The 10,741-nt window shown below is 40.5% G+C and overlaps 1 protein-coding gene across 1 annotated transcript in view; it reads right to left on the reverse strand.

Annotated features, from left to right (window-relative positions):
- Nucleotides 1-546: 546 nt before the first annotated feature.
- Nucleotides 547-10,741, reverse strand: part of LOC120927334 (cAMP-dependent protein kinase inhibitor beta-like) — a 70,112-nt gene continuing 59,917 nt past the window's right edge. The window contains exon 3 of the mRNA XM_040337928.1: nucleotides 547-892. Within this exon, the coding sequence (XP_040193862.1) occupies nucleotides 810-892 (83 nt within the window). The 3' untranslated portion in view covers nucleotides 547-809. The remainder of the gene's footprint in view (nucleotides 893-10,741) is intronic.

Consider the following 10,741-nt stretch of genomic DNA (forward strand, 5'->3'; position numbering starts at 1 on the left):
ATAGAAAACCAAGATTTCATTTTTTGTTGTGTGCCACAGGTATTAAAATGCCATTCTCTTGTTCTACAAGAATTTCAGGCGATCTCATGAACTATCCCGATTTATCTTAATACGAACTTGTAAACCAGTGATACTGATATCAAAGCTAAAAAATGATGATGCATCACAAATAGAACATATTGCTCCCTTTTCTTACTTGATTCTTCTGTTCTCCAGAAGTTCTTCACAACCCTGCGTTTCAAACATTCTCTCTTTAGTCTCTCTATCCTCTGTACCTACTATTTCTTCATTGTCTTCACAGCTTTGGACTACTCCTTTCCAACGTACTTTTACATTTTCAGCAGCAGAGAATAAAAGTCCAACTTTGTTCCACAGTACTATTTTTTGCAACAAAACAAACACAGAACATAGAAAGTCTATATTCAATGAATAAGTGCTACCAAATGAACACAGTAGTGTACTGTATAAATAAATATGCACAGGTTATAAATACACACATACATACATGCGGATATACATCACGCATTAGATTCTTAGTGTCCAGTGTTTTTTTTTTTTTCCTTCTGCAAAATGTTTGCTCTTAACAACTGGATGTAAACACCAAAAACAGCTTCACGCACTGATCTTCGAAGGTGAGAGTCTCTGAAAACATTCTTGGTTTCCCCCGGCTCTCACATAAGCAGTTTCTCCACACTCTAGCAGGCAGTAAATGGCCAGTCCCGTTGTCCAAATCTTCTTAGACTTCTGTATTGCTGTCCAGCTTTTATGCAGGAAAAAAAATGCCCTCCGTACTCTAAAGTTAGACATGTTTAGGATGTGTCTTTCAGTTCAGGACTATGGGAAGGCTGCTGGGGTAAATCACTAGAAGGAGACTGTAAGTCTGGACCTCGATCTACAAAAAAGAGAATGTGTAAGACACATAAACTTGTTTTCTAGGCAAATATAGGCAACTATGTACAGATGTCCAAAAGAGGAACAACATGTTAAATTGTTTATAATTGCAACGCAACATTATGGAATAGGTAAACAATGCTCGGTGCATACAGCAGTTTCATCCACTTTCAATCAGCTTTCATCAATAGGCAAGCCGATCAGGGCAACCTAGTCTACCTCTAGAGCTTTAATCCATTGTTTCATTCTGCTTTTGATACCCTGTTGTCTCCGATTAAAGATGATCAAAGCTCTTAAAGTACACTGGCAGTGTGCCCAATCCACTCCTCTAATCCAGTTTGTCTAGTACATATCTACCAATTAGCCTTTTTTTTTAATGACTTTAAAAGTTTTTTTTGAAAGACATGGGTTTTACACAACAATTGAAATAGGCAGCTTGCAGTTGCAATGCCAAGTGACCCCAACAAGAATTTCAGGCCATCTCATGAACTATCCCGATTTATCTTAATACAAACGTGTAAACCATTGATACTTGATATCAAAGCTAAAAAATGATGATGCATCACAAATAGAACATATTGCTCTCTTTTCTTACTTGATTCTTCTGTTCTCCATAAGTTCTTCACAACCCTGCATTTCAAACACTCTCTCTTTAGTCTCTCTATCCTCTGTAACCTACTATTTCTTTATTGTCTTCACAGCTTTGAACTACTCATAATATGCAACATTCTGATAAGGCTTTATACAGGAAAAAGCCTATTTCTGCTTTTATGTACGTAAACCCTAATGTCGAACTTATTTTATTAGCTTTATTTAGTCTGTTAAATATATTAATGAAAATGTTATACCTCTTTAGTAAGTGCACAAAATAAATAACTGTGGATCCATGCCAGAAATCTTACGAGCTGATAGCTTACTGTGGTCCGACTGTGCCGAAATCTTATCAATTACATTGTTCCAAGCTATTTCTATGGCCTATTAAAACACCCCTGGTTATTGATAAGAAGAGAGGGGGGAGTGTTCTGTAGTCCTACATTTCCTGTCCTAAGATGGCAACACTGCTGCTCCATAGATGCAATGCAGTAAGCGCTGTCCCCCCTAAAACAGAGGTGTCAAACTCATCGTGGGCCGCATCAGCATTATGATTGCCCTCAAAAGGGCCGGTTGTAACTGTAATATCAGATGTCCAGCGCATCCCCTCCCCTTACATTAGATTCAAGAGCCACCCCACCATCAGAAATTGAGTCCCCCCACTCTCCCTTACATCACAGTGCACCCCCTTTCCTTATGCTGCTGCTGGGAAGAAGCTGGATGCATTGCTTGAAAGCAGAAAGTAAGGGTCTGGAGGAGAACCAGAGGAGGGCTGGAGTTCTCCTGCAGCTGCAGAGGAGGTGCGAGGGCCACATGAAATGGCCTGGAGGGCTGGATTCGGCCACAGGCCTTGTGTTTGACACCTGTGCCCTAGGACATGAAGTGTGTTACTGGAAGAATCCCCAGGTGAGAGAAAAAAAAAAAAAAAAGAGAAAAAAGCCTGAAAAACAGAAAAACTAAATGTAACCAGCACAGCCAAGGACTGGTAAGCTGCAATGTAGAACATGATTGCTTTTTGGAAAACCTCTACAGTCCTTTCAATTAAGTAATTAACCACTGAATTGAACCACACAAAGAGGATGGAAGAGCTGCTTGTTCTTGGCAACGAAGACTACACCAAATTTAGAGACTTGTGGTTTACATGGATGGAATTCGACATCACCAAAATTATTACCCTTCCTCAACTAACCGGTGTACCCGAACATGCCAAACTTGCTCTGCACGGGCGCTCCTTCCCATCGGACGCCACCCCTCCCTTACTTTCCCCTCCTCTTCTATCCAATTCATAATTTTTCTCACTTTAATTTTTTTCCCTTTCTTCTCTGTTACACTCTGAAATAAAAGTGCCATCTAACCGTTGTGGTTCCAGTCTCTTCTAGAAACGTTTTCAGCTGGCACTGTACTTCCCAGTACTCGATACTGGAACCCAGCTTGACTTATAAGTTGACACAATGCAGCAGAACGGACTTGTTTTACTTCTGTGACTGTTCAAGTGGTCACTTAGACCTGGCAACTGTTTGCTGTTGGATTTCAACCCACACCCCATTCTTTTGGTTGAAACATAGTCAGTGTTACCTGCTTGTTGTTCTGGATGTTTGTTATTCATTCCTATCTCGATATTAATTGTACTACATTTGGCTGCATTCCCTTGCTTTGCCAGGAACTTAATAAAAAAAAAATATTCTTTAGGAAAAAAAATATATATATTGCTTGAGAATAGATACACTGTTTGGTATACATATGCTTGTATGTAGTGTAGAGTTGGGAAGGTTGTTCAATTTTTTTTTTTTTGAGAAAATATTTAGAATTAATGGCTACAATCTGCTCACTTGGTTAGAAGTTTTCTAACCCTAGTAGAACAGTTCACATATACAGTACTGTATAAATTTCAGCGTTGCGTTTGCCCAGTTCCATTTTTGCCATCTCATAATATTCATCTGATCAGCCTATATTGAATTGGGAAAAACTAAATTTAGTACACCTCGGTCATACATGCACATTTCCCCATATCCTATCCATTTAAAAAAGCTACAAGTACAGAAAAATTAAAGGGGGAGTGAAATAAGGAATTTGAAAGAATTTATCAGGGAGAGACTACTGGGTTAAACTACAGTTAATTTATTTAACATCCACATAAAAAATTATTTCATAAAATTATAAGGAATACACGTATCTACAAAAGTACAGAAGAATACCTGATAATTGACCAGAAATCCAGTGTGCTCCTAACTTCCTGTGATTCTGCAGTGAAATTCCAACCAGCATTGTTCACCCTGCCTGTTGGTCCACAGAGCTCCATATGCAAACATTATTTGGTTTTGCAACAAAACAATGCTACACCTTTGACTTATGAGCACCTATCCACACAAAGTGTAAGGAAAGGGCTTTGGGTAGATGTAGTTCTGGGGGCATGCTTTCAACAAAACAGTCTAAGCTTCTAGATGATGTCCCTGCAGAAATTTAACAGGGCTGGAGATTTTGTTACAGGGGGTAATTACAGTTTTTTCTCACTATATGAACAAAGTAAAAAGAAACCAAAAAAATAGTGCAATGACATATTTTAGAAGATGAGAATGTGGTGTGAAGGTACATTGGGGGTAATGTTTGCACATATACTATAAAAGAATAGGTGCACTTTTGGACAAAGTGCACTTATAGTATACAGTGGTGAAAACAATTTTATCCCCTGCTGATTTTTTACCTTTGCCCACTTAAAGATATGAAGGATTTATAATTGTTATATATGTGCATTTTAAATTATTGAGACAGAATATCAACCAAAAAAAAAAAAACATGATACAAAGGTTATAAATTGAATGAGAGCCTCTGGAGTAGGATATGTAAATACTATAGTAAAAGGTACCATCATCCTTGAAATTAGAATATTGAAAAATTGGATATAAGGTCTCCGAACCAGGGAACCAAGAAGAGGAGGGGGCCAAATAGGACTGTTACGGTACTGATACAAAGGTAAGAATGAAAGTAAATATTTAAAACAAGAAATACATTTTATTCAAACACAGACAAAAGAGAATACAAAATTAAAATGATGATAACCATCTACAACACCAAAATAGAGGTCCCCGGGGGGGGGGGTGTTTACACCGATTCATCAGGGGCAAATCGAAAGAAATCCTGCCAGAGGAGGACAGCGGGCGCAACCAAGCAGGGTCCTGTACGGTAGCCAGGGGGGGACACATGTGTGGAAAGACCTACTTGTCTTGATAGCAAGGAGGTAGGTAGGAGGGTCCCGGGAGCAGGAGCCCAATAGTAGCACATGTTGGGGTACATGCGAACTTAACACAGAGTGTGGGGGTAATGGTGAGTATATGTGATGAGGGGGGACCACTCATGGTCCCAAGGTAGCATCAGGGTAATGCTAGCCTGTGATGCTGTGGGCTAGATGAAGCCGCAGCAATCCCGGGATCCAGCGTTGGTGAATAAATTGAGTTGCAGTTCAGTGAGTAAAATAAGTATGAGCCTTTTACCACTGTGCCTACTTTATATTTTGCACTGATGTCAGTTTATTTTTCTATGTTTGAGTGTATTGCCCAACGTTTATGACCAGGTTGTCTGGTGGGTTTTTTTTGTATGTTTTTCTGTTTGTTGGTTTGTCTTAAACCTAATAAAAATATCTTAAAAAAAAAAAAAAAAAAGTATTTTACCCCCCTACCAACCAACAATAATTCTGCTCATTTGGTACACAGATTAGTCCTGTCAATTTAAGAAGGTGCTACTAATGACAACTTGTTATGTGTATAAAAGACACCTGTCCACAGAATCTCTTTCTTCCATCTAAACCTCACCACCATGGGCAAGACCAAAGAGCTGTCAAAGGATGTCAGGGACAAGATTGTAGACCTGCACAAGGCTGGAATGGGCTACAAGACCATCAGCAACAGTCAAGCACGGAGATGTAAACATTATTCTTTGGGGCCGTTTCTCTTCTAAAAGGTACAGGCCGACTTTGAGGGGCCAATGGATGGGGCCATGCATTGTAAAATTTTGGATGAAAACCTTCTTCCCTCAGCCAAAACACTGAAGATGCGTCTTCCAGCATGACAATGACCCAAAACGTACCACCAAGGCAAGAAAGAATTGGCTCCGAAAAAACATTAAAAAAAGGTCATGGAGTGGCCTAGCCAGTCTCCAGACCTTAATCCTATCGGAAATTTATGGGAGGGAGCTGAAACTTCGCGTTGCCAAGTGACAGCCAAGAAACCTTAAAGGATTTAAAGAAGATCTGTAAAGAATAGTGGAAAAAAATCCATCCAGAGATGTGTGCAAACCTGGTAACCAACTACAAGAAACATCTTACCTCTGTGCTTGCCAACAAGGGTTTTCCACCAAGTACCAAGTCATGTTTTGCTTGGGGATCAAATACTTATTTTATTCACTGTACAACATTTGTATAATGTAGTTTTTCTGGATTTTTGGTTGATATTCTGTCTCTTTCATTTAAAATACACCTATAATAACAATTCTAAACCCTTAATATTTTTGTAAGTGGGCAAACTTACAAAATCTGCAGGAGATGAAGTAATTATTTGATCTGTATACCAATTAATTAAATGGATGGCTCAGGCAAGGTAAAAAACCCCAGTAAGTTTATTTTTTGCTTTTTGGCAATATTGGGGAGATTTCCCTTCATGTCTTAGACTCCATTCACACCTGAGCGACAGCCGCGTTCGGCGGTAGCGGCGTATTTTGCCGCGGGTGTGAAACTTTCAATTTTTTTTTTTTTTTCAAAGTCTTTCCATTGCTGTCAATGGGCAAACGCCAATGTCGCGACAGGCGACAGGCATTCAGCGTCTATGAGATGTGAACCATCTCCATAGACAGCAATGGGAATTCTCCCCTCTAGCGGCAGAAGCGTCCGGCGTCGGGCGTTTTGTCGCTCAGGTGTGAATGCAGCCTTAATCTGAAGAGGCATACAGAAAAGGGAGCGTAAATCACGGCAAAGTAAGTTGTTCTCCTAGTTGTCACTGGAACAGGTGACTCCTTTGGAAGATTTTCCTTCCACTCCTGTTCTGGTGACAGCTGCAACATTTTCCCATTACCCTGTCAGTGACTGAGAAGGTAAAGCTACCTAGTAGGAACACAGACAACAATAAAAATCTGACAGGGAGGTCAAACCCTTCCCTATTCTTTCCAACTGCCCAAAACTTATTTTCCTAACTGTGCCTGCGCAATAAAGCCTCATAGAAGTCTGTGGGGCTCATTTTTCTTGTGTCTCCAGGACACAGGAGACACAAAAAATAAAAAAAAATTTGCCTCATAGAGGGGTCCACTGAGCAGATGCAGGCAGAGATAGAAGTTTTACAACACTGGATGTCAACTGCAGGCTGTTGATGTCGGATCTAAGCATGCCACCACAGAAGAGAGGGTTAGATTTGTTAGTTTAGTTAAGATGGGCACTCATTATTTAAAGGAACAGGTGGCAATATAAATGTTTTGTACAAAACTGAAGTATAGCTGCTGGTCAGGCTGAAAAAGCCACTAATTGCAATAACGAGCATGTCAAGTAATCATGTCAAATGTCGGTTTTGTCATCTCAGGTCCTGTATGTTTATATCAAGTGTAAAAATATGCATGTGATCACAAAAGTAAAAAACACTCTGGATTTTTCTGTATAGTTGCAAGAAAAATAAATAAAAATAAAATATATGTGAACCCTGTGGAATGAACTGCTTTTCTCCAGAAATTTGCCATAAAATGAAATCTGATCTTTATCCAAGTCACAAAAAAGACAAAAAACACAATTACCTTAAGCTGATAACACAAACAATTCTAATTTCTTGTGTCTTTACTGAACCCATTAAAGATTCACCATGCTGGAGAAAAAGTAAGTGAACCCAGACTAATTACTTCAACAAGAGCTATTAGCATGAGAAATTAGAATTGTGGGTGTGTTATCAGCTTAAGCACATTGGCCAGATTCACAAGAGATACGACGGCATATCTCCTGATACGCAGTCATATCTCTGCGATCCGCCCGTCGTAACTATGCGCCTGATTCATAGAATCAGGTTACGCATAGTTCTCACTAAGATCCGACAGGTGTAATTGACTTACACCGTCTGATCTTAGGCTGCAATTCTAGGCCGGCCGCTAGGTGGCGATTCCATTGCGGTCGGCGTAGAATATGCAAATGACTCGTTACACCGATTCACGAACGTACGCTTTACCCGTTACTCTAAATTTACGTCGTTTCTGTCGAGATACGCAGCGTAAAACTAAGGGTGCCCTCTAGGTGGTCTAGCCAATGTTAAGTATGGCCGTCGTTCCCGCGTCGAAATTTGAAAATTTACGTCGTTTGCGTAAGTCGTCCGTGAATGGCGCTGGACGCCATTAACGTTGAAACCAATGACGTCCTTGCGACGTCATTTAGCGTAATGCACGTCGGGTAATCTTACGGACGGAGCATGCGCAGTACGTTCGGCGCGGGAACGCGCCTAATTTAAATGGTGCCCGCCCCTATGTGAATTAGGCGTGCTTGCGCTGAGCGGATTTACGCTACGCCGCCGCAAGTTTACAGGTAAGTGCTTTGTGAATCAGGCACTTACGCTGTAAACTTGCGGCGGTGTAACGTAAATGGGATACGTTACGCCGCCGCAGCGGAACAGATTTGTACGTGAATCTGCCCCATTGTGCTTGTCTATTGTTGTGACTTAGATAAGGATTAGATCACATTTTGTATTATACAGGATCTATATTTTATATACACACACTGTGTGTGTATATAAAATATAGATCACACATATACACATACACACATACACGTTTGTAAAGTAAGTAACTCTTTTTCTACTGTTCATTCACATCAATTTTATTTATTTACATATCTTTGCTGCCCCATTCTAAGGCCCCATTCACACCTAGGCGTTTTTACGCCTGAAGCGCACTGCTCACAAACGCCAGAGGGGAGAATTAACATTATTCCCTATGGTGACTGTTCACACCTGAACACCTGAAAGCCCAAACGCCTGTCGCGCGAAGCTCAAACAAGTCCCGGACCTTTTTTTGTCGCGCGAATCGCGCGACAGCGGCATTTGAGCGTTTTTTTTCCCCCATAGATAGTAATGGGAAACGCGCGTATTGAGCGTATCGCGCGACAACGGGCGTTTGCTATGGGCGTTTCGTCGCTTTAATCAATATAACTTGTCGCCCATGCAGAAGATTAAAAAAAATCTACCAACATAGCAACAAGTGATGAAAAGATGATAATTTTTCCTATTGGCTAAAATAAGAAACGCCGAAGTACAAAAACGTCGCACGACGCTGTATGCAAACGCGCAAATAAGCATGAATACGCGCGAAAAAAACGCCCGAAAAAACTACCGAACGCCCTACGCTCAGGTGTGAATGCAGCCTTACACTCTAATTTATTAAGCTTGGTCACTGTGTATCCTCTATGACCACACAGGACCCTCTCTTGGATTTATGTTAGTCCTGTATGTTGGCAGTGGTTGGTATTGGTGGACCCTAATGCTGTTTATACAGTAAAACCTTGGTTTGAGAGCATTTTGCAAGACAAGCAAAATGTTTTAATAATGTTTGCCTTGATATACAAGTGATATCTTGATATAAGAGTAGCATCATGTCACAACTGAGTATAAAAAAAAAAATTAGAGGAGCCTCTAAATGTAGCAATATGGTTACATGTAACCACTTAAGCCCCGGACCAATATGCAGCTAAAGGACCAAAAGGTGTTTTTACAATTTGGCACTGCGCTGCTTTAACTGGTAATTGCGCGGTCATGCAATGCTGTACCGAAACAAAATTTGCGTCCTTTTCTTCCCACAAATAGAGCTTTCTTTTGATGGTATTTGATTGCCTCTGCGATCTTTATTTTTTGCGATATAAACGGGAAAAAACAAAAAATTTAGAAAAAATATGGATTTTTCTTATAACAAAAAGTAAAAAATATCGAATAAACGAAATTTTAGTCAAACATTTAGGCCAAAATGTATTCAGCCACATGTCTTTAGTTAAAAAAAAAAAAAAAAAAAAACGCAATAAGCGTATATTTATTGGTTTTTGCAAAAGTTATAGGGCCGGATTCAGAAACAAGATACGACGGCGTATCTCCTGATACGTCGTCGTATCTCTGAGTGCGGGCCGTCGTATCTATGCGCCTGATTCAGAGAATCAGTTACGCATAGATATCCCTAAGATCCGACTGGTGCAAGTGTCTTACACCGTCGTATCTTAGGCTGCATAATCACACTGGCCGCTAGGTGGCGCTTCCGTATAGTTCCGCGAGGAATATGCAAATTAGGTATTTACGCCGATTCAGAAATGAACGTCCCGCCCGTGCATTTTTTTACGTTGTTTACGTTAGGCTTTTTTCGGCGTATAGTTACCCCTGCTATATGAGGCGTAGCGAATGTTAAGTATGGCCGTCGTTCTCGGGCTGAGTTTTGAAAATTGTACGTCGTTTGCGCAAGTCGTTCGCGAATAGGGCTGGACGTCATTTACGTTCACGTCAAATCCAATACGTCCTTGCGGCGTACTTTGGAGCAATGCACACTGGGATATTTTACAGACGGTGCATTCGCCGTTCAAAAAAAAATAATTCAAAAACGTGGGGTCAAGTAAAATTTAAATAAAACACGCCCCCAACATCCCCATTTGAATTAGGCGGGCTTACGCCGCAACACATATGTTACGCCGCCGTAACTAAGGGCGAAAGTTCTTCCTGCATACGGAACTTGCGCCCAAAGTTACAGCGGCGTTACGCCTGCAGAAAGATGCGATCATCTTTCTGAATTCGGCCCATAGCGTCTACAAACTAGGGTAAATTTTCTGGAATTTACACAGCTTTTATTTTATGACTGCCTATCTCATTTCTTGAGGTGCTAAAATGGCAGGGCAGTACAAAACCCCCCCAAATGACCCCATTTTGGAAAGTAGACATCCCAAGGAAACTGCTGAGAGGCATGTTGAATCCATTGAATATTTTTTTTGTCCCAAGTGATTGAATAATGACAAAAAAAAAAAAAAATACTATATGATAGTAAATCACTAAATTATATATTGCTCACACATGCCATGATTATATGTGGAATTGCACCCCAAAATACATTCTGCTGCTTCTCCTGAGTACGGGAATACCACATGTGTGGGACTTTTTGGGAGTCTAGCCGCGTACAGGACCCCGAAAACCAAGCACCGCCTTCAAGATTTCTAAGGGCATACATTTTTGATTTCACTCCTCACTACCTATCACTACCTATCATAGTTTTGAAGGCCATA

Source organism: Rana temporaria, chromosome 2, assembly GCF_905171775.1.
Source record: "Rana temporaria chromosome 2, aRanTem1.1, whole genome shotgun sequence".
Lineage (NCBI taxonomy): Eukaryota > Metazoa > Chordata > Amphibia > Anura > Ranidae > Rana > Rana temporaria.